At 39.9% G+C, this 24,805-nt stretch overlaps 1 protein-coding gene and 1 pseudogene across 3 annotated transcripts in view; one reads left to right on the forward strand and one right to left on the reverse strand.

Annotated features, from left to right (window-relative positions):
* Nucleotides 1-235: 235 nt before the first annotated feature.
* LOC118631040 lies at nt 236-21,396 on the reverse strand (annotated as a pseudogene).
* Nucleotides 21,397-23,477: 2,081 nt separating this feature from the next.
* The window catches only part of EGF (epidermal growth factor), a 97,853-nt gene continuing 96,525 nt past the window's right edge, over nt 23,478-24,805 (forward strand). For 2 of the 3 annotated variants that reach the window (XM_036269068.1, XM_036269084.1), the window contains exon 1: nt 23,479-24,086. In XM_036269068.1, the coding sequence (XP_036124961.1) occupies nt 23,960-24,086 (127 nt within the window). In that variant the 5' untranslated portion in view covers nt 23,479-23,959. Of the gene's footprint in view, nt 24,087-24,805 lie in introns of all 3 variants that reach the window. The other variant, XM_036269075.1, reaches the window with a different exon arrangement.

Here is a 24,805-nt window from a genome sequence, read left to right on the forward strand (position 1 = left end):
TGCTGTTCTGATTGGGTATTTTCTGCTTCATCTTCCAAATTGTAGATTTGATCCTTTGTTTTATTTAGTATACTGTTGACTTCCTCTAATATATTGTTCATTTCAGTTATTGTATTTTTTTTTTTACACTTAAAAGTTCCTAGTCTATTAATCCTTTCATGCAAAATCTGTACAATCACCACAAATAAGGTTACTGAAGATTCTTTACTCCTCCTGTTGTCTAGTCTCCTCCAGCTCAGTTTTTGCCAGAACCCACATTGGCCTCTGCAGTCCCCTGACTTTCTTCATTCTGTTCTTGTGTTCCTTCCTCTGTTTTCTCGAGGTCTTCTTCTCATACAAGCCATGTACAGCAAGTCTATGTTTGGGTTCATTTTTCTTCGCGTGATCCAATAAATCATAAATCATGCCAAAGCCAATCGTCTTGCCACCACCAAAATGGGTTGTGAATCCAAACACAAAGATTATATCTGTTGTAGCCTTATACATTTTGGCTAGTTTTCCCAGAATTTCCGTCTTTGGTACTGTTGCCTTCCCAGGGTGAAGAACATCAATGACCATTTGTTTCCATTAAAGTAATCTGTTGGTCATGAATGTCCTGGCTTGAATAGCAATATTTATTCTGATATATCTCTTTTGGCAAAGGAAACAAACAAAATAAACAAATGGGACTATATCAAATTAAAAAGTTTTTCACAGCAAAGAAAATTGTCAAAAAAATCAATAGTCACCAATGATACATCTGATAAGGGGTTAATATTCAAATGTATAAAGAACTCCTACAACTCAACACCAAAAAATCCCCAAATAATCCAATTGAAAAATGGGCAAAGGACTTGAATAGGCACTTCTCCAGAGGACATACAGATGGCCAACAGATACATGAAAAGATGCTCAACATCTTTTTTAAAACCACAAGGAGATACCACCTCACACCTGTCAGAATGGCTATCATCAGCACATCAACAAACACCAAGTGTTGGTGAGAATGTGGAGAAAAGGGAACCCTCATTTACTATTGGTGGGAATGCAGTTTGGTGCAGCCACTGTGGAAAACAGTATGGAGTTACCTCAAAAATTTAAAAATGGAACTGCCTTTTGATACAACCATTCCACTTCTGGGAATATATCAGTAGAAATCCCAAACACTGATTCAAAAGAATATATGCACCCTATATCATTGCTGCATTATTTATAATAGCCAAGATTTGGAAGCAGCTCAAATGTCCATCAGTAGATGAGTGGATAAAACACTGTGGTACTTGCCCTAGCCAGTTTGGCTTATTAGAGTGTTGACTCTTGGACTGAAAAGTCTCAGTTTTGATTCCTGATCAAGGGCACATACATCGGTTGCAGGTTCAATCCCCAGACATGGTCAGGGTCGTGCTGGAGGCAATCAATCAATGCATCTCTCTCACATTGATGTTTCTCTTCCTCTCTTTCTCCCTCCTTCCCTTCCACTCTATCTAAAAATCAATGGAAAAATATTCTCGAGTGAGGATTAACAAAAACAAAACAAAACAAAATAAAAAACTGCGGTACTTTTACACAATGGAATACTACTCAGCTGTAAAAAAGAAGGAAATCTTGCCTGGCTGGTGTGGCTCAGTGGTTTAGAGTGTCATCCAGTGCACCAGAAGGTTGAGGGTCTGATTCCTGGCCAGGGCACGTACCTGGGTTGCAGATTCGATCAATGTTTCTCTTTCTCTCTCTCTCCCCCTCCCTCCCTTCTACTCTCTCTAAAATCAGTGGGAAAAAATACCCTTAGATGAGGATTAAAACAAAATAAAATGAAGAAAATCTTATGTTTTGTGACTGCAAGGATGGAACTGGAGAGTATTAAGTTAGGTACAATAAGCCAGTCATAAAAAGACAAATACCATACTTCTGGTCAAGATGGTGGCATAGGGAAATGTGGTATTGCCTCCTCCCACAACCACATCAAAATTACAACTAAACTACAGCACAACTATCATTCAGAACCCCCTAAAACTGAACTGAATGGAAGTACTACAACTATGAAATTAAAGAAGCAGCCACATCGAGACTGGTAGTAGAGGTGGAAGTGTGGACGGGCTGGTCCCACACCCACCTATGGCAAATAAAAATCAGGAGGACAACTTGGCTGGGAAGGTCCTCCCTGAGGAGTGAGGGGTTCCTGTCCCATACCAGGCTCCCAGTTCAGAGTTCCAGTGCCAGGAAAAGAAGTCCCCATAACTTCTGGCTGGAAAAACCAGGAGGAACTGAGGCTCAGGGAGGCTTAGCAGCTGGAGCACCAGGCAGATCCTCTTAAAGGGCCCGTGCACGGACTTACTTGGACTCACTCCCTCTCAGTTTGGAGGGGAGGCAGCTTGAGGGGCACCAGGGACATACAGTGAAGAACTGAGCTGTTTGGCCTTGGGTCGAAGGCTGGAGAGGTGGCTTTTCTCTGGACACACATGCTGGCGGAGGCTGATGTTCCTTTGGTAAGCCCTTCCCTGGGGTGGCAGACAGCCGCCATATCTGGGACTCTAGCAACCTGGCTCACACTGTTTGCCCTGCCCTGGTGATTCCCTGAGGCCCCACCCCACACAATTTTCAGGCCCACCCAAGCTGTTTCCAAAGGCTTTACCATAGGATTGGGCTGTCTTGGATCCTCCTTCAGAGTTTCCTAAAATCTCTCAAACAAGAAGCATAGGGTCTCAGCAAGCCCCATACCTCTCATTAAGTGGCCCCAGGCCTGGCACTAGAAGCAACCAGCCTTGGTTCACAATTTGGCTTTTCCTGGGCACCTTCAAGCCCAGCACAAGAAGCAGCCATCTGCAGATCACTTTGTAGCTTATGCTGGGTGGCCTCGGATAGAACACAGATAATGACTGTCCTTGCCCTAGAGCCAGCACATCCAGTGGACAGCTTCAGACCACATCAACCACCTCCACAAGTGACGCACTCAGTGAGTGAACTCAGTGGGTACCAGAGCCCTGATGAAGTAAATCTTGCTCTGTGTGGTGGGCTCCTATACAGATGATTCTCCAAAGTAGTCAGAAGCCAGTGGTCAGTTGGCACAGCCAGTCCTTGCAGCTGTTCAGCCAGAGTAAATCCCTCCCATTGATGTTCCAACGGCAATCAAGACTCAGTTACAACAGAAGGGTGTACAGTCCACACTAGGGGTGCACCTCGAGGGCCCAGCTGGGGTGATCAGGGAGGTTGTGCCACTGGATTCTACAGGACACCTACAATAATAAGCCACCCTGTGAAGCCTAGGAGACATAGCAACTTCACCTAATACATAGAAATAATCATAGGGAAGTAGCCAAAATGAGGAGACAAAGAAACATGTCCCAAAGAAAATAACAAAACAAAACTCCAGGAAAAAAATTAAACAAAATGGAGATAAGCAATCAATCTGTTGCAGAGTTCACAACACAGGTTATAAGGTTGCTCAAGGAACTTAATGAGAACTTCAAGGGACTTAGGGTGACCTCCAAGGAACTTAGTGAGAACATCAACAACATAAAAAAGGACCAGTCAGAAATGAAAGATGCACTAACTGAAATAAATAGTAGAGTAGGTAAAGCCAAGAAGCAAACCATCGATTTGGAATATAAAGAAGCAGAAAACACCCAATCAGAACAGCAAAAAGAAAAAAAAAATACAAAAAAATGAGGATAGTGTAAGGAGGCTCTGGGACAACTTCAAGTGTGCCAACATTCACATCACAGGGGTGCCAGAAGGAGAAGAGAGAAAGTAAGAAATTGAAAACCTATTTGAAACAATAATGACAGAAAAATTTCTTAACTTGGTGAAGGAAACAGACATACAAGTCCAGAAAGCACAGAGAGTCCCAAACAAGTTGAATCCAAAGAGGTCCACACCAAGACACATCATCATCAAAATGCCATGGGTTACATACAAAGAAAGAATCTTAAAAGCAGCAAGAGAAAAGCAGTCTGTTACCTACAAAGGAGCTCCCATAAGACTGTCAGCTTATTTCTCAAAAGAAACTTTGCAGGCCAGAAAGGAGTGGCAAGAGATATTCAAGGTGATGAAAAGCAACAACCTACAACCAAGATTACTCTATCCTGCAAAGCTATCATTTAGAATCGATGGACATATCAAGACTTTCCCAGAAAAGAAAAAGCTAAAGAAGTTCATCACCACCAAACCAGTATTATATAAAATGTTGAAGGGTCTTCTTGAAGGAGAACAACAAAAATATGAACAATAAAATGGAAATTAATACATATCTTTCAACAATTGAATTTGCAAATAAAATGAGTAAGCAGAACAGAGAACTTTTCGTTGCTTGCCAGATGAGAGGAGACTGGGGAGATGGGTGAAAAAGATGAAGGAATTAAGAAGTACAAATTGGTTGTCAGACTGATGAACCTCAAAGGGAAGGGTGAACCAAAGAACTTCTATGCATATATGCATAACCAGTGGACACTGACAATAGTGTGGGGAAGGCAGGAGGAGTGGCAGGATTGGGAAGGAGGGGGTCAATGGGGAAAAAGCTGGGAACATCTGTAATACATTCAACAGTAAAGAGATAAAATTTTTCTTTAAATTTAAAAATTGAAAAAAAAAGAAAAAGACAAATACCATATGATTTCACTTATATGTGGAATCTAATGCACAAAATAAACTAACAAAGAAAATAGAAACAGACTCAGATACAAAGAACAGACTGACAGCTGTAAAATGGGAGGGGGGTGGAGGTTGGGTGAAAAATGTGGAGGGATTAAGTAAAACAAAAGAAAGAAAAAAAACCTCACATAGACATAGACAGCAGTATGGTGGTCACCAGAGCAGAGAGAGGTGTGGGGAGGTAGAAGAGAATAAAGGGGGATAAATGGTGAGGAAAGAAGACTTGACTTTGGGTGCTGAACAACATAATGTACAGATGATGTACTATAGAATTGTACACATCAAACCTATATAAGTTGATTAATCTATGTCACCCCAATAAATTTAAAAAAATTTTTTTAATGTAAGTATTTATGTCATTAAAGATAAAGAAAGGATGAGGCCCTGGCCAGTGTGGCTCATTTCGTTGGAGCTTCGTCCCATACACTGAAAGGTCGCAGGTTTGACCCTGGTCAGGCCACATATCCAGGTTGCAGATCAATCCCCACTTGGGGTGTGTGCGGGAGGCAACTGATCGATGTTTCTCTCTCCCTCTCCCTTCCTCTCTCTCTCAAAAATCAATAATAAAAGATTTAAGAAGAGATGCGGAATTATTACAGATTAAAGGAGACTGAAGCCTAATAACTAAATGCGATGTTTTCCTTGACTGGCTCCTGGACACTTTGAAGCAAAAAAAAGTATAAATATTGTTGAGATAGTTGATAAAATTGGGATAAGGATGACTGATTAGATAGAAGTATTACTGTATATCAATGTTTAATTTCTTGAATTTAATTACTGAGTTTATGTAAGAAAATAAATTCAATATTTGTGTTCTTAAGCGATGCACGTGTAATACTGAGGCATGAAGGGATGTGATGTATTATGATACATGCAACCTGTACTTCAATATATATTTGGAGAGAATAAGAAGCCAAACGTGCAAATGTGGCAAGATGTTAACCACTGGTGATCTGGATAAAGGATATGTGGAGTTCACTTGCAACTTTTCTGTGAGTTTGAAACTGTTTCCAAGTAAAAAAAGCAAAAACAAACAAACAAACAAACAAAACCAGGAGAATAGGTCAAAAATTGGAATAAAGGCAGGAATGGAAATCCTTCAAAAACCCCATCTGTGATTTATAGCTAGAAATCTGTAATGCAACTCTTTTTGTTCTGGTTGGCAGAGTTTGTGATTATAATCATTTTTCATAATTTCAACATGCAGTGGAAGAAACACCCGAACTTCAATGAACACAAGTGTTTAGATCAGGTTCCTTAGCTTGTGAAAATTAAAACAGAGAGAAGTAGAAAAAATTACAAAATTGAAAACTGACATTGGTATTAATACAATTAAGGTGTATCTTTAAATAAAATTCAATGATGCATATGTATTATTAGAATATGACCGCTTTAGGCAGGTATTTTTGGTATTTGTTTAAACATGATCTATGCTGTTCAAATACACCATATATATAGCCAATGCCCAAACACAGCAGCTGATTCTCTTTATTCTGGACAAATGGAGTAGTTTCCTTAGCCCAAGGAAATCCTTACAAACTCAACATTCATTGCATACTATTTCCTTAGGACACCCTCCCTACCCCTCACCCCGCCCCTGCCACCTCCCCACACTCTCCTGCTGATCCTCATATCTTTTTACCCTTAGTAGAATCTTATTTCACTTTAGCAATTTGCACATTTGTAAAATTGGACATCTAGGGTTTTAATTTCAAAGCATTAGCATTACTTAAGGGGTGTGTCTTAGCTTCTTGGCTTCTTCAAATACGCATGTGCATCTGTGTGTGTGTATTTATGGGCAGGCACAGCAGTCTGCTCCTTGATAAACTGGTCCTCTAGTACTCTCTTGGAATTCAAATAGAGTTCCTGATGTATGGTTGCAAGTTTCTTGGCTGTGGTTATGTTTTAGCTGCCAAACCCTCAGAAGAAAGGGCCATGTCTGTCAGTTTGCCAAATATCGCACATGATCATTTAAAAAGTGTTATCATGGTGACCAAGCAAATTCTTTTGGAGAGTAGTTTTATGGCTCTGAGGTTCACTAATATAATTAACAAGTCTGAGCTAAATTATAAACTGTTTACTCAACAACAGAAAACAAAAGATTAAAATGGAGATGCACATATAATACTGAGGAGCAAGGGACATTATATATCATGATGTATGCAATCTATTCTTCAATACACATTCGGAGAGAGTAAGAGATTGCTGATGCAAATGTAGCAAAATATTAACAACTGGTGAATCTGGGCCAAGATATTTTGGAGTTATTTCTCCACCAAGAGAATCAAGTGCTCCCTTACTGTCTCATAAGTGGCCAAACATTTCTTTGCTATTTCAATTTTCTTCTTGCTGAGATTGTACCTTTGCCTGTATATTTTGGTTGTTTATGCTTCTTTTGTGAAAAGCTTAGTTTTGGACTTTTCACATTTCTTTATTGCATTTGTGGTCTTTGCCTTTTTAATTTATAATATTTAAATATTAAGTATAGTAACTGTACATCTGTAATATATAGTGTAAATATTCCTTCCTTGCTTTTCATATGTCTTTTAGCTTTATTTATAATATTGTGCATAGAAAAGTTTTACAGTTTAACCACATTGTTGTGTAGTTAAATTAGTTTGCATTCACACGTATGTTTTCTAGCCTTATTACTGTACTTAAGAAGGCCTCTCATTGCAAAATTGCATGTATCTTCTCCACATGTTCTGCGCTTTTTATAGCTGTATTTTATTCAAAGTTTTTAATTTGCATGCAATTTTAATTTCTGTAGAGAGCAGATATAGTACAAATTTCAGTGAATTAAAATTAATTTAGTTTTGTAAATTTAAAAATATTTCTTGCAACTTGACAATATTTCTTGCAACTTGAAGGCTCAGACTAAGTAAGTTTGAAAAATAATACATTTATTATAAAATTTGGAAAACATGATACAATTGGAAATCAAAAGGCACACATTGTCTCTGGTTTTGTCTAATCTACATTGTGGGAAGAGTGTGTGACAGATGTTTTGGCCTGTGAGGTGAAGGGCATTCTATACATTGTAAGCATTATTGGGGGTGGGAGTGCTAGGTTTTTTCCCTAGAGTAGGGTTCTCAAATTGAATGTACATTGGAATCACCTGCTTTTAAAAATGCTAATGCTAGACCCCAGAGATTCTGATTTCATTGGTCTGGGTCTAACTATCTGGGATTTTATTTTATTTTATTTATTTTTTATCCTCACCCGAGGACATTTTTCCATTTTTTGTTCAGATAGAGTGGGGGGTGGGGGGAGAGAGGTAGAGAGAGAGAGAAACATCGATGTGAAAGGGACACATCGAATGGCTGCCACCCGCACAACCAACCAGGGCCGGGGACAAACTGCAACCAAGGTACATGCCCTTAGCGGGAACCGAACCCAGGTCTCTCTGGACCGCAGGCCTACGCTCTAACCGCTGAGCCAAACTGGCCAGGGCTATCTGGGATTTTAAAAGCTCCCCAGGTGATTATATAATGCACAGCTGAGGTTGAGACCATTGCCTTAGGGCTTCTTAATAAAGTCTAACTGATATTATTTGCTAAAAGCTTAGCTATGATTCAAGTAAAGGTGTGTCTCTAAATTTCAGTTCTAAAGCCCTCCCATCTCCAGGCTGTAATCAATTAAAATTATAGTCAATTAAGATTATAACCCACACAAACCACTAGGACCTTGTCATTGGGCTGGATATAATAATCTTCACCTCCTTGTACGCGTATTGTGTAGACAATGGATTTGAGAGATTTGAAGAAGTGATGTTGTCTAAAAGGTTTTCAGAATAATTTCCCACAGAAGAGCGGATTTACCTTAAAAGTATAATTTTGTACTATGATTTCTTTGCAGTTTCAAAATCAGGGATTTTGTAAGAGCTTTGTAAACCAAAACTTTAGCACAGATGTGGCTATTTTTCATTTTCTTTTTTTTATAAAGTAACAGTATATTAATAGTAATTTTAGAGTGATTTTTATTTTTCGTATTTGTGAAGAATTTTTTTTCAATGAATATATATCACTCTTATCATTAGAGATAACATACATGTTATTTTTTCAATTAAAATTTACACATATCATGTGACTACAACTCTAAAAAATATGCAGAAAGAAATATATTTCTTTATTAGTTGTTGACTCCAGAATGCTGGAACTTTGGGCAATTAATTTTTTTTCTCTTGCTGTGTTTTTACATTTCCCAGTTTTCTGGGATAATCATATATTACTTCTATAAGGAAAAAAGGTAATATTTAAACTAAAAATTCATAATGGGCTCATATAAATCACCCAAATATTTTTAATAGCTTTCATTTTATAAAACCAATACAACCATTTAAGTAGTATTCTGTTTAAAAAAGAAATTTATTTCATATTTTTTATTTGATTTAAAATTTTCACAATTTAATAATTGCTTCATTCTCAAGGGGGAGCATGTGTTTTTCTATCTTGATATTTTTGTGCAAAAAAGTATTATGGTGAGCTCTATTTTTTTTTCTTTTTTTCTTCTATTGGTGCTTTTATTTTCTTTCTTTCTATATTTCCCCCTGTCCCCTTCTTCAAGGCTCTTCTTCAAAGGAAGAGGAACTGCTAAGCAATCGGTGAAAGTCAGGCATTGAGTGGATCCTGGTCCCAGGCCTCATAAACCTGAACTCCACGCACCCCCACTTCAACCCCGACTGCCGCCTCCTGGATAGGTTGGGAGCAGATGTCTTCCATGGTGTCTGGTCTTATGTGATGTACAAGCAAACTGGGACAGGGGATATGCCCACTTGTCTGCTCTGTGGGTGCCTGGTGGCTGCCAAGGCAGCTTGTGGTCCTTCGTTGGCCCATTTTTGTCCCGGTGGTTTCGAAGCCTTAAGCCTCATTTTGGCCTGATTCCAAACCATAATTGCTAATCCACCTTCACCAGGGCGTCCTGTGTGCTGAGATTTACGGAACCTCCAGGAACAAGGCTGTCCCTGTGATATCTGTGTAAGTGTCAGTGGCTTGTGTCAATGGGCTGTTGGAGCAGAATCAGGAAGGGGAATAAGACAAGGAGCAGAGAAGGAGTCAGTTGTTGGTTTACCCCCACCTCATACATTCTTCTAGAAGTACTGCTTGAGTGCCGCAACATCCTGCAAACATTTATGGGGTGTCTACTGTGTGTAAAACACTTGGAGTGGATGAAGTGCTCAGAAAGTTCACAATCCAAAGTGTGCATAAGTGCCCGTGGGGGTGAGCATGTGGGTGTGTCTGTGCATGTGTTGTTTAAGTCAACTAATTACAATGCACTGTGGTAAGTGCTGGAAGGGATGTGAGCAAAGAGCAAGGAGAGCAGAGAGAAGGGAGCAGCTGACTCCTCCACTCCTTTGCTGATGTCAGACTTCCATTTTCAGGAGATTGACAGCTGTGCTGGGGAGCATGTTGTATGTAGAAGAAGCACCTGAAAACACATCAAGAGATTTGGATCTCAGCCTGTTCTGCCACTAACTAGCTGGGACACCTTTATTCTACAGGCCTCATTTTCCTTGTTCTTTGGTAACAGAGTGTATTTGAATCAGTTCTCCGTGGTTCCATAAGAACTCAATGATTTCTTCCCTCCAGTAGATGGACAATGAACTGTAATGGGCAGTCCCTTGTGTTAATCACAGCACATGTTATCTGTGAGTTAAAAGACACCTTAGAAGTCATCTGATACAACCCTTTTAATTTGCAGAGAAGGAAACCAGCACCCAGAAGGATAAATGTTTTATCCAAGGTCAGGGCCATTATTGACAGCTAGGTTTCCAAACTTTTATGCAGGTGAATTACTTGAAGTCAAGTGTTGGACCAGGATGATAGAATTTGGTTAAGACTTGCTGGATTAAATGCCCAATAGAATTTGGTTCAACATAATCAGCATAAAATAAATGCAGGCAGTCCAAGGGGATCTCAGGTGAGATACATTCCCTTGAGCAATCAACTGGACATTCTTGGCACCAGGTTGAAAATGTGATTGGGGAAATAGTTATGAATACTGTTCTTTCTGTTCCCCAGAAATGTCACCTTTCTCAGGAATGCAATTAACCAGGTGTTCAGAAACATTAAAAAGAATGTGAAATAGATTGCTAGGTGTTAAAATTTTTCTTTTATTTATTTCAGAATAAATAGCATGTTTACAGCATGCTGTTATTATTATTTGAGCTTGGTGTTCTCTAATTCTTGACTTGTTTCTTGATTTTATCAGTAACCTCCAGGTGAAAGTTAAGCACAGGGTCAGTAGGTGTGAATTGCTCCAAGCCGTGTGGCATGCTGGAAAAAAAAATAGCAACAGGGCCATCAAATGAATTTCTAGTTTAAAATGGATGAATTCTAGCAAAGAACAATCTGTTCAAATAGTAAACGAGTCCAGGCACCAACTTCGCTCTTGTGCCCTCCGACTTTGTTCTCAGTTGGCCTCCTTCTTGTCCCCATCCAAGAACAGCAGGGACAGCTGTGGTAGTAAACAGGGTGTGCCTCGGGCTCTGGGGCTCAGATGCCACGCACTAGATTCTCTCATCGTGGCATTTGAGGTTGGGATTCACACGCTGGCTTTGCTCCTGGGCAGCTGGGAGGTTGTGTGGGGTCACAGGGCTTCTCGCATGGGTGCCTTGCTGCTCCTTCCCTTCCTCTCGGTGGTCTCATTTCCTCCTAGCGTAGAAGTGGTGCATCTCCCTTCCCTCTGGGGATTCCTCAGACTTTTCCAAATGGCCAGGTGGGGCTTTCCCTTGGACTGATGCTGCATTTTGGGATGACTTCTATGGGGGAAAGTCTACCAATAGCTTCATGGACGATTTTTCTGTTATTGGGTTTTTGGAAACTATTTGCCTGTAGGTAGATTTTTGAATCTCTATGTGTGTGTGTGACATGCACACACACACACACACACACACACTGCAAGATGTTTTCCTCTGCTTCCTTTTACGTTTAATCTGCTAGGGATTCATTTATTCACTTGACAGAGGGATACGTAGTGCCTACTCTGTGCCAGGCACTACCTCTGTATTACAAGGTGTGTGGTTGGTCATGTGACTTAGGAACCTGGCAGCAGCACTTTGGGGTAGCTCCTCTGAGATAATTAACTTTAAATGAAAATAAGCTAGTAATCAAGCAGTCATAACTTTAGAGAGTCACGAAAGGAGATGAGGAATTTATAATATCCAGGTATTATTCCTAGTACAAACTTTCTTAGTTAGTTGTTTATTTTTTTCTCAGAGGAGAGGAATTCTTTGGCTTATGAAGAAGAACCTGATTCCTTTAGTGCTGCAAGAATGATTCTTTTTATTTTTATTTTTTTTGGTACGTGCCCCTAGCGGGAACCGAACCCAGGACTCTCTGGTCCGCAGGCCGACGCTCTAACCGCTGAGCCAAACAGGCCAGGGCAAGAACAACACCAGTCTCTTCAGGTAAATGCTAGGACTGTTATGAATATTTTTCAAATCCAGAAAATTTTATACATTTTATTTTATTTTAAAGGTGTTTTATTGATTTTTAGACAGAGAGGAAGGGAGAAAGAGAGAAACATTGATGTGAGAGTGAAACATTGGTTGGCTGCCTCCTGCATGCTCCCTACTGGGGATTGGGCTTGAACTCCAATCACAACCTTTGGGTGCAAGGGAGGAAGATCAATCAACTGAGCCACACTGGCCAGGGCAGAAGATCCTATAACTTTTATACATTAGTTATCACTGATAGATTAAAAAATAATTTGATTCTACGCTTTTGGTACTCCTCTCAGTAAATTTGTGGGAAATGAAAAATTACATTTTCCCCATAGATGCAAAAATCTTCAATTTGCAGCCCAAAACACTGCCTTTGTCTTTGAATCCCTAGGCCAATATAATCCAGATTTGATTACCCTCCTGAGGACTATGTTTTCTACTCTAGGTACTTACTTTGTCCTCAAAGAATTGTAATTCATGAGACCAACTGTTCTCAATGAAGACTCAGATGTGGATCAAGATTATTTTATATCTAATACTTGCTATACATGAAATATTTCACATGGAAATTTGTTTTAAAAAGTCATTATCACATTACATTATTACTTTTACACTTATTTGAAGAAAAAAGAAATATTTAACAATAGACAAGCTTGATAGAAAGTACCATCTTGAAGACACACAGTGGTGGGCCAACTCCAAATATTCTTAAAGGAATTTTGAAGAAAATGCTTTAGTAAATCTGTATATATACATTAAAATAATAGACTGAAAGGAAACAAGTAAGGTATCAATATAAAGTTATCATGTAAAACAGTACTGATTAAGCATGTTTTCACCCACACATACCTATTTTTAATAATTATGTAAAGTAAACATCTACTTTCTTAGTAATTATCAGGAAAAAATGTCTTGTTGAGATTTCGTGCTTCTCTTTTTTTTTTTTTTATCCTCACCCGAGGACATTTTTTCATTTTTTGTTCAGATAGAGTGGGAGGGAGAGAGAGAGAAAGAGAGAGAGAGACATTGACGTGAAAGGGACACATCGAGTGGCTGCCACCCACACGACCCAACCAGGGCCGGGGACAAACTGCAACCGAGGTACGTGCCCCTTGAGGGAACCGAACCCGGGTCTCTCTGGACCGCAGGCCGACGCTCTAACCGCTGAGCCAAACCGACCAGAGCCGTGCTTCTCTTCCTATGCCGGAAATATGCAGTATGTGGGATGAAAATTAATTTGCTAAAACGAGCAAGATAGAGATTTGAAATTTTAAACCAGTAGCCAGTGGAGAATCATTTGTCTCCGTTTTTTAACAGAGTGCAAGTTTGGGGCTCCCCAGTGTTCTTGACATGAACTACTGAGACTAGGCTATAGAACCCTTACCTGTGCGGTCTTGAATTTCAAAGGGAACTGTGAGTAGCTGAAGTGTGGCTCTGCCGAGGGCTGGGAACATTCTAAAGGAATTACAGTCTAACGGTAATTTTCCCTTCAATGGAGGAGGCAATGGGAAGGAGAGTGCTGTCAGAGGCAGCAGACCAGAGCGCAGGATGTTCAGGTTATAATGGAACCACACATAATGCTCTTCATCTGAAGGTCAGTGGGTATCTTACTAAGTCTTCTATAAAATTACAGCTTTAAACAATAGTCTTAAACTAAAAAAAGAAGTAAAACCCATAATCTCACTGCCTCTTCAAATAAACTGTTTTTAATGTTCTGGGCTTATGTGTTATACAAAATAATAAATATAATCATAGGATAATAAAAGCTTTTATTTTTTCTATTAATGCTGTGGTAAACACTTACTTTTTTTTTTTTTTTTTTTTGTGGTACGTGCCCCTAGCAGGAACTGAACCCGGGACTCTCTGGTCCGCAGGCCGATGCTCAACCGCTGAGCCAAACTGGCCAGGGTGTAAACACTTCCTTTTTAATGATTATATTATATTCTCATAATTTCTTAACGATTTCTGCTATTGGAAATAAAAACTGTTTCTAATTTTTGCCACCACGCATAACATTGCAATACCTATTGGTATGATTGTAACTTCTTTTTTTAGTGGAGAGATTATTCCTTTAGAGAGAAACTGCCAGGGGTGAGATTACATGGTCAACGCCTATGAATATTTTTATGGCTGTGAAATGTGTTGCCAAATTGCTTGCTAAAAGGGTTGTACCAAATGCAAGTTGGCTCTTAATTAAAGGTCAGATTTATTTTGATACAAGATCAACATATGTGTTACATTAAACTAACCACTTATCAACCAGTGAGAAACAAAACCTATCATTTCTTAACATATAAAAAAAGAATATAATCTAGGAATTATGCCCAAATCTGTCATAGTGTGAATGGGCCAGGCAATCACAAATCTCACTTCTGTTCATTTTGGCCATAATTGCAAAGTAGATCCCTTCTTCTGGAAGTTACATTTTGAACAACTTGTGGCCTAAGACCCTGATATAAAAATTTTAATTCTTCTTTTTGTTCTAGTACACATGGAAGGACTGAGGACACACACACACACACACACACACACACACACACACACATACACGGTGAGCTTGATTTTATTTTGTAATCTTCTTTGTTTGAGGGGATTAACAATAAAGATTGTAGCTGATTTGCAATCTCCCTGAAAACAATGTAATTTTCCTTTTGATAAATAAAGCAGTCAGATTCTGATGTATAGTTTAAAAATACTGCACACAAGAGGTTTCTTCTTGCCAGAGCTGCATAATTTTGTTATTCTTGGTTTAGCAGATACATTCCATGAAAGGGCTAAAGTGAATACATGAATGCACCTAGGGAAACTGGAGCCACAGGTGACCTATGAGAGAATGGATCCTTTCCATGACACAGATTTAATTCATCTGAGCCATCACAGGATCTGTTTCAAATATTGCTTCAGGATGTCTGTGAGAGAGACACATTGATTGGTCTCAGCAAAAGTGACTAAATCTCTTCCTCTTTTACACCTAAAGTCGTTGTGTAGAATTTGAAATAACATCATTTATTAGTTATTCCACAAACAAAACACTCATTAGCATTCATTCTTGGGGTTGTTTTCTTACACCTGACTTCCTGCTTTGAGTACTGATTTAAACTTCCTTGTAGATCAGAACATCTATTTTTCTAATATAATGGCTGTCTCTTTTTCTTATAATCTCCAGCCACATCTTTATGGATCATTAAAAAGACTACTTAATTTCTCAAATGACACAAATTGTGGCATTCACTAGCAGCCAGAGAGACCATATCAGGTGGAATTTTAAACATTGGGGAGATACCAAAGAAGTTGGCAAAAGAGAACAAGAGAATGGATGTGATAACCCATATTTTCCTGTTGGTGTTGGGTCTCAAGAACCAGCATGGGGGATGGGCACTCAACTTAGCATTATTAGTGAAATAAAAGAAGCTCTAGAGAGTGTGGTTTAGGCGCCTGCTCTAGAGTCACACAGAATTGGACTTTGCATTCATCTCCATCAGTTAGTAGCTCTGAGACTTTGGGCAAGATTATCAGCTTCTCTAACCTCAGATTTGCCTTCCATAAAGTACTACTTTTTAATGGAACTAGATGAAAGCTTTTCTTTCCAATCTCCCTCCTGATGGTGGCTACTGACTGACAGCAAGCAAAGGTAGCTGATATTTGAGAAATCATGGCTTGGTATTATCTTTCAATTTTACCCCTGGTATTGTGGACTCAGAGAACACTTCTTATATAAAGCAATATTTAGCAAGTTTGCAGGATACAAAGTCCAAATATCAAACTCAACTTTATTTCTGTAAAAGAGCAACAAACAACTAGAAAATAAAATTGAAGAATTATTTATTTATAAGAGCATTTAAAAAACAAAATACTAATAAATGTAACAAAAGATGGGTAAAGCTGTACACTGAAAAGTTAAAAACATTGATGAGCTAAATTAAAGAAGACCTACATAAATGGGAAAATATATAATGTCCGTAAATTGGGAAACTTATTATTGTTAAGGTGTCTGTTCTTCCCAAAATGAACTATATATTTAGTGAATATATATGTGTAGAAAAGTAAACTTCCATTCTAATCTCACATAATATATGAATCACAACCCCCAACATAAAAGCTAAAACTCTAAAAGTGCCTAAAAAACTGGAGAATCTATTGAGAGATTGGAGTTGGCAACAATTTATTAGAGAGAACACACATACAAAATATAACCATAAAGAACAAATTGGATTTCATCAAAATTATAATCTGTTCATCAAAAACACTCTTAAGAAAAGGAATAGATAAGTCATGGACTGGGAGAAAGTATTTATAATATATAGATCTGGTTTTGTATCCAGAATATATATATAAAGAACTTCTACAAATCAATAATAAACCAAGAAATCCAATAAAGAAATGGGTAGAAGATTTGAATAGACATCTTATAAGAGAAGATAAGTGAATGATCAATTACCAAAAGATGGTCAAACACTATTATTCATCAGGAAAAGGCAAATTAAAATTACAATGTTACATTAAGACACACCTACTAAATTGTTTAAAATTAAAAAAGACTGACAACACCAAGTATGAATGAGGATGTGGAACTCACAGGCATTGCTGGTCAGTATTAAATGTAGCTTTTTATGAAGTTAAACATATACCTACTCAATGAACCAGCAATTCGGCATTAACTGAAGAGAAATGAAAACATTCATTGAACCAAACCTGGAAACAATCCAGATGTCCATCAACAGAGGAATGGATAAACAAAGTGTGATATATTCATACAAAAGAATACTTCCCAACAATGAAAAAGAATGAAGTACAGATAACAGACTACAATACGGATGACTATCAAAAAACATTATGTTGAACAAAAGTTAGATTCAGAAGAGAACCTACTATATGGTTGCATTTATATAAAGTTCAAGAACAGACGGAACTAGCCTGTGATGATAGAAATCCTAACAGTGGCTGCCAGTGGACGTGGTGGATTGACTGGAGGGAGCGCAAGAGAAATATTGGTGGTAATGGAAAGACTTTGTATCTTGGTTGAGGTGTCGGTTTAATGTGTACAGACATTCACCAAAACTCATCAGATTTTATATTTCAGATCTGTTCACTCTGTGTAAATTTTACTTTAAGAACCGAGTTTGAAGTCGAGCTGGGAAAACGAAATGAAAGCACCTTACTTTATTTTATTTCCCTGGTACTTGAAATTCAAAAAAAATATCATTGACTCAAATATTTTCTCTCCACCCTCTCTATACTACATCTCTGTAGTTGTAAGTGATTGACCTTGATTATTTCTACTCAAATAATTTCAGTTCTTGAAATTTAGAAAAGGGAAAGATGACACTATTTCACGGTTCTATAAATGTAATAAGAGCAAAGGAAGAGCAGCAAACTAGGGTTTGCATTTTCACTAATTTCCAGAAAGTACTTTTAATTACATGAAGTTTATAGCATCTCTAGTACTCTCGTCTCGCCTTCAATGCTCTATACTTAGTGGAACTAGGCTTCCTATAGGCTCAGCAGAATGCAAGGTCAGGGGAAAGGTTGTATTGTGGACAATGGAAAAACAAAAGATTTTCACCTAAACATTGACAGTTTTATAAGTTAAAATACCCGAGTGAACAATGAATGAGGCATTTTTGGAGGACCACCAATTGACCTTTGGGCTAGGCCCCTGCAATTGGAGGTTTTTCACTCTCTTCCCAGTTCTTGAAATGTACATTGCACCCACCATTTCCACAGTAAGAGCTGTTACAAGGACACAGCCTTGAGGTAGTAATGTGTGGTTGAGACCATCTGGACAGAACAGTGACTGGACCCCGTTAAGGCCTCTATGTAAACTCCTAAGACCCTGGTGAGCAGGTGCAGAGACCAATTCTTCTCCCAAAGCCCAAGTCTCCTGTGTAAATTCCCTCGATTATTAAGCCTGCCACCTATCAAGCTTGTCCTAAAAATGCGTGTAGAGAGCAGGTATTCTGTGGATGAAATTGTTGTGTAGTGTATGCTTTGTGTGGAATTCAGAGGACAACCCAGATTCACCAAAAAACGCAAGTAACTAGACATCATTCCAATAAGACTGGTGCTTTTTCTCTTTTGTGGCCTTTGCCCTAAAGTCTCATTTTATTGGGAACCCATTTGCTACCTAGTCATTCCTGACCGGAGTTTTTTCTCCTTTATACAGTTTCTAAATAAAATTCTGTATTTCATGAGTGAAAAATAAGAAACAAAAACAAAGCTGCCACCTACCAATCTGGCTGGCCTGCCTCTTTCTTTGGTCTCTCCTTGCTCTTTGAGAGATGGGGACAAGGGTTCTATGCAGCTTCAGATTTCACTGGTGTGAACTCCCAAGGTTGCAAACCAACAGGTGTGCTGAGACTATGTAAACAAATGCAGTGTAGTCTAAAATGAGCTGCTTTTTAAAAAAATCCTCATTCAAAGATATTTTTCCATTTTATTTTCAGACAGAGTGAGAGGGAGAGAGAAAAAGAGAGAGAGAAACATTGATGTAAGAAAGACACACTAACTGGTGGCCTCCCAAATGACCCCGACGAGGGCTGGGAACCGAATCGCAAGCGAGGTACGTGCCCTTGACCCATCCAGCCTGAGACTCTGGTCTGAGGGCCAACGCTCCAACCGCCAACCGCTGAGCCAAACCGGCCAGGGCTTGCTTTTTTTTTTTTAAGATTTTGATTCTGGCCTTGGCCAGTTTGGCTTAGTGGTTAGAGAGTTGGCCTGTGGGCCAAAGTGTTGCAGGTTTGATTCTGGTCAAGGGCATGAACCTTGGTTTTGGTTCAACTCCAAGCCCTGGTTGGGGTCATGCTGGAGGCAACCAATCAATGTGTCTCTCTCACAGATGTCTTTCTCTCTCTCTCTCTCTCCCTCTCCCTCCCTCCCACTCTATGTAAAATTCAATGGACTTAATCCTCCAGTGAGGATTAAAAAAATAATTTTGAGTCTGTTGCTGCTTTATAGAAGTATAAATTACATATTAAAAATTATGTCTTCTTTTTTATATATCCAATTTCTGAAGGCTTGTTTCTTCCTCTTGGTCAGAGAAAAATTTCTAGGTACTGGGGGTGAGCTGAGCTGAAAAACAGCATGGGTAGAATTTCTCTCTTGTCTTGTTTACCAAGTGCTTTTAAAAATCTGATTTCATTTGGTAGAAGCATGGCATTACTTAATCTGTGCATTACTTAATCTGTGCATTACTTAATTGGATAGTGACTCTCCTTTTAAAAAAATTAATAGACTATTTTTTGTTAAAGCAGTTTTAAAAATGTTTTTTTCTTTATTGATTTTAGAGAGAGAGGAAGAGGAAAGGAGACAGAGATAGAAACATTGATGAGAGAGAACATTGACTGGCTGCCTCCTGCATGCCCCACACTGGGGATCAGGCCCACAACCTGGGCATATACCCTGACCGGGAATCAAACTGGTGACCTCCTGGTGCATCGGTTGTTGCTCAACCACTGAGCCACACTGGCGGGGCCTGTACAAGCAGTTTTAGGTTTATAGGAAATTTTGCAAAACCTACAGAGTCCCCAAATATTGCCTCTCCTCCCCCTCCCCAAAAAGTTCCCTGTTATCAATACCTTGCATTAGTGTAGTACATTTGTTACAATCGATGAGCCAATATTGATGCTTTATTATTAATTAAAGTGCATTAATTAACTAACTTTATATTAGGACCCACTCACTGTACATTCTATGGGCTTAATGCATATATAATGGCATGTATTCACATGTGTATATCACACAGGATAGTTTCATCGAAAAGCCCTTTGTGTTCTTCCTGTTCATTTCTCCTCCACTCAGCTCCTGGCAAGTACTGATCTTTTTTTAATTTTTTAATTAATTAATTATTATTTTTTTATCCTCACCAGAGGACACTTTTTTGCATTTATCTTCAGATAGAGTGGGAGGGAGAGAGTGGGGAAGAGAGAGAGAGAGAGCAACATCGATGTGAGAGAGACATATCGAGTGGTCGCCACCCACACTACGCCAACTGGGGCCAGGGACAAACTGCAACCAAGGTAGGTGCCCTTAGTGGGAACCGAACCTAGGACTCTCTGGTCCGCGGGCCAATGCTCTAACCACTGAGCCAAACTGACCAGGGCTTGGCAACTACTGATCTTTTTACTGTCTCCATAGTGTTGTCTTTTCCAGAATGTCACAATGTTGGAATCAGACAGTAAGTAGCCTTTCAAATTGGCTTCTTTCACTTAGCAACATGCATTTATGGTTCTCTCATGTCTTGAGTGTCTTAATGGCTCATTGAATTGTATTCCTGAATGAAATGCCACTGTGGATTTACCATAATTTTTACCCATTCATGTATTGAAGGACATCTTTGCTGCTTCCAGTTTTTACAATTATGGATAAAGTTGCTATAAATATTCATGTGTAGGTTTTTTTGTGGACATAAGTTTCAACTCATTTGGGCAAATACCAAGGGGAAAAAGTCCCTTTTTTCCCCAATAAAACATTTACATCTAGTATTCATATCTTGACCAATTATAATTTGCCCTTTGTAGCTAACTCCTGTACTCTCCCAATTTCTTTCCCTTAGCACCATTGAGGTTTTGGCCACATACAAATCCAGGAATGCCAGCCACATGTCAACAATGTTGTCTATAAAAAACAAGAAAATGTTTTAAAATCTTGTAGGAACTGTCCTGGTACACTTGATATTATTCCTGATAGACACTGCCTATGAAGTACTTTTCTGCAGGTGGATGTTAATGCTAATAGTTGTTCCTACCAAAATGCACCACTTTGCCCCTTTTGGTTCCTGCACTTTTTTTTTTTTTTGGATCATGCTGTTCTGATCAAATACTCTGTCTAATGAGGAAAGAATAATGACTTCAGAGTTCATCTTCTCCATAAATATACTTGATATGGGAGAAGTTTCTTAGCCATCCTGATCCTCAGTGTCCTGTGAAATGGGCAATAATACCCACCTGTTGAGGATTAGAAGTGATGTGAATAAAGCCTGGCACATTGCGGGCAATCTGTTCATGGTGTGGTGGTGGTGGTGATGTTTGTACAGCAAACTTAGAACCCAGGAAAGTAGGGTGCTTTGTGCTTCGATGGGGACATTTTATCTGAACAATAAGAATGATGATCACGACACATCACCACGTCTCCCGATTGCCTCCTTTCTATTGCTGTCCACTCGCATTGTAAAGCATCCAGAGCCTCTCCTTGTCGTTAACGTCTGGCTCTCCACTGACCTGCCAGCAGGGTTTCCTCCCATCCAGCTGTGCTCCCTTGGGATAGAAGGAGCGAATAAATAGGCACTTCATCTTTTTGTCCATTCCTGTTCCACATCCTTCCTCCTTCTCCATGCCGATGTGAAGCTTCCTAATTACTGCACAAAGCTTTGCTGCATGTCCCAGTCCGCAGTTTGTTGCAATTCCCCCTTCTTTTCTGACACCCCCAGAATACTTGGTGACGGGCCAGTCATTAGCTGGTACTCATAACTATTTTTTGTTGTTGTTAGTCCATTTGAACAAGCTCCTGAACTTGGGGGTCCATGACTTCTATCTTTTTGTACTCTACACAGTGTCCTGTCGACATATAGCTGTTTCATAAATCAATTCATTAACTTGATTCAATCTCAGAAAGTAAAAGGTATTTGGCATCTCAAACTCATAAAGCTGTAATAGATCTCTAAACAACTTTAAAATAAGAAGGATGTTCATCTGCCCAGGACAGGTTCAGCTTTATCTGGAAGTAAGAATGTAGACTTATTAGATGCCACTCGAACTCCTTTCCAAGTGGGTGGCTGTCCTGTGATTTGCTATGTGAGCTGTTCCGAACTGCTGGTGCATTCGCTGGGATTGATCTTTCATACCGATCACCAGTCTCAGCTTCCACCACAGCCTTACTGAATCCGTCGTCTCTTAAAGGGCATGTATGACATTAGCCCAGGTGACATGTAACTAGGAAAGCATGCCTTTTAAGACAAAACAATGAGAGATTCCAGATCCGAATGGACTGTCGTTGTGGATTATTTCATATTTGTGCTCCTGTCGTTCTCCTTACTCGTCTCCACTACAACAGCTTGCTGCTCGATTGTCCTCTGAGCCACTTGCACTGCTGCCGCGGGTGACGCAGGCAATGCATGTTGCTGAAGGGGCAGCTTAGTGGCAAGGTTAGTACCTGAGTGCAGGCTATTTGTAGGACATTCATTCTGAGTCGAGTCTGAGTGAGTCCAGAAAGCAGTGGAATATTCCATGAGTCCCCCACATGACTTCTGCTGCCCCGAGGGTCTGTTTCTCCTGTAAGGGCTTGGAAGCTGCCTGGCAGAGGCCGGCTGAAATCGGAGAAATCCCGACTTTAGCTGTTTCAGAAAAGTGACCCCAGTATTTGAGGAATGATGGGGACAGAATTAAACATGAGTAAAAGACTTGGAGTGGTTCCTGTTTTCCTCCATAATGGGTGTCCCCTGGTGTGACTGTTATTTTTGTGATGATTGCTTTATCTACATTTTACCCAGCACTTGGAACACCACCTCTGGGCAACTTAAATGAAAGCTTGTTTTCCAGGATGCAGGACACTGGCAGAAAATTCCATGGTTCATCAAATCTGGTGCAAACGGTTTGCCTGAGCCGGATGTTTGGGGTCCTGGGTGTCCTGCTGGAGAAATAAGTGCTGTTGCTCCAAGTAGAAAGTGGTCAAGGAGACAGCGAGTCGATACTTCGAGCCTTTCCTTTCTATCATGATGTGGAAAGAGACCCTAAATTGTTCGGGAAGGAACAGCAGTCAGCTCTGCTGGATTTCCAATGCTTCCCAGGTTTTGCACTATTAGCTTATTTTTTCCAACACGGCTCTATCATAACAATCCTTTGCTTTCCCTGCACTCCTGGCCCCGCATGGTGTTTTGTTACACTCATGCTGAAAGAAAAGGTGTCTGCATACTGTGTCTCTTCATTTGGCTCCAGGGATTTCCCTTTGATTTGGAAAGAATAATTTTTCAAATTCCATTATAAAATACACAGGAGAGAGAAAAAAGATGAAGCCCCAGGATCGAGCGCCAGTGTTGACATTTTGTTCAAAAGATGAACTGAAGGTCCATTTTCTCTAGTACTGCTCAAGCGCATGATCAATTACTACAGTCTGAATGATCAGCTGTGTTGCTCACCACTGATTTATATGGCATGGCTTAACTTGGTCTCCATCCTTCAAGATATTCAAACATAGCTAATATTCAGCAGGTACCCCCAAGACTCCAGGATCAACTCCACAGCTCCCTAATTGCTCTCTCCCCGGTTCTGCCCAGAATATTTATGGTGAGTAGCCAGTTATCTCTTCTTTGGCAGCCGGCCGGCTTTCCTGTCCTGTGGAATTGCCTGCATTCACATTTGCAAACAGAGACTCACTCAAGTGTCACTAAAGGAAGAGGAGGCGGGGCTAAAAGGGCTTTAAAAAGGAAAGGGGAGTCATTCTACTTTTCAAAAAGAGAAACTGTGTTTGGGGAGGAATCAGATCTCCATATTTCTTCTTTCAGCTTCATCCAGGGTCGTGGTTGGAACTTTCCATCAATTCTTTCTTCTTTTTCTCCCCCCTCCTTTGCCTGCTGCTCTCTCTGCCTGTCACGGTGAATCAGCTGCAGGCCTCCAGAGCGTGGCTGTTACATTGTGAAATGTGTCATCAGGGTGTCAGGTACTTCTTACTGGCTTCCCAAAACCTTTGAGCAAGAAATATCTCCCAGACTGTCCCTTTCAGGCTGCCTCTGGACACTGCCTTGAGCTGAAGCAGGAGTCGGAGGGCAGCTGCACAGGAGCCCAGGAAAAGATGCCCCGGGGCTGCGGGCCGAGCCGGGTGAGCGCGCCTGGGCTCAGACACCTTGCTGTGCTCCGCCGAAGTCAAGTTATTTTCTGTTGAAAGTTCAAGCTCATCAAGATCATGCTGCTCGTCCTTGCCATTCTGCTGCCAGTAGTTTTTAAATTTGGTTTTGTTAGTCTCTCAGCACTCCAGCGCCAGAACTGTCCTGAAGGCTCCCTCCTGGGAAATGGGAATGCCACCTGTGTGGGTAAGTCCGTGGGAATGCCACCTGTGTGGGTAAGTCCGTCCATGGAAAGGAATTCACATCTCCTTGGAAACTGCCCTCAGCTACCTGTTCATTTCGTCTTGTAAAGCTGGGCTTTTTTATTCTGATTTCTTTGCGTGTGTATATTTGCTTAATTTTTGTTTTCTAATGCTTGTATCGTTTCTTAATGGCTGTTAGAGCTAATCTGCTATTGGCTATAAACTCTTAGCTCTCAAACTGTTCTTCCACGTGTGGGTGAATGTGTTTCATTTTAAACCAGCTGAACATTTCTTTTCACGTCTTTATTCTGACGGGAGGAATAACTAAACACTTAGATGATCAGCGTTTTCATTGGCAACTAGGGGAACAGATGGCTTTTTTCTTTTTTTAACTGTCTCTATTTAAGGCATTAAAAAAAGTCTCTAGTAACTTTGTATAAGAACTCAGAAGTTTCTAAAAAGTCAGTGAAAAAAGTGGATGAGAATTGGGAATGAACGTGATTCTATCATGAAAGCCAAGCTAAGTTTCACCTTACACCTCCTCCCTCCCCCTCCTGCCGCTCCTTCCCTTGGCTCAGTTTTTAGTAACAGGTGCATTGTAGCTTTGAGAACTGCTACGAAATGACAATGCGCCATGCCTCTCCCGTAGTAAATGGGTTTTCAATCTAGGAGAAACAGGACTTTTACTGAATGCAAGATAACAATTCTGCTGAAGGACACTGC

Source organism: Molossus molossus, unplaced genomic scaffold, assembly GCF_014108415.1.
Source record: "Molossus molossus isolate mMolMol1 unplaced genomic scaffold, mMolMol1.p scaffold_m16_p_1, whole genome shotgun sequence".
NCBI lineage: Eukaryota > Metazoa > Chordata > Mammalia > Chiroptera > Molossidae > Molossus > Molossus molossus.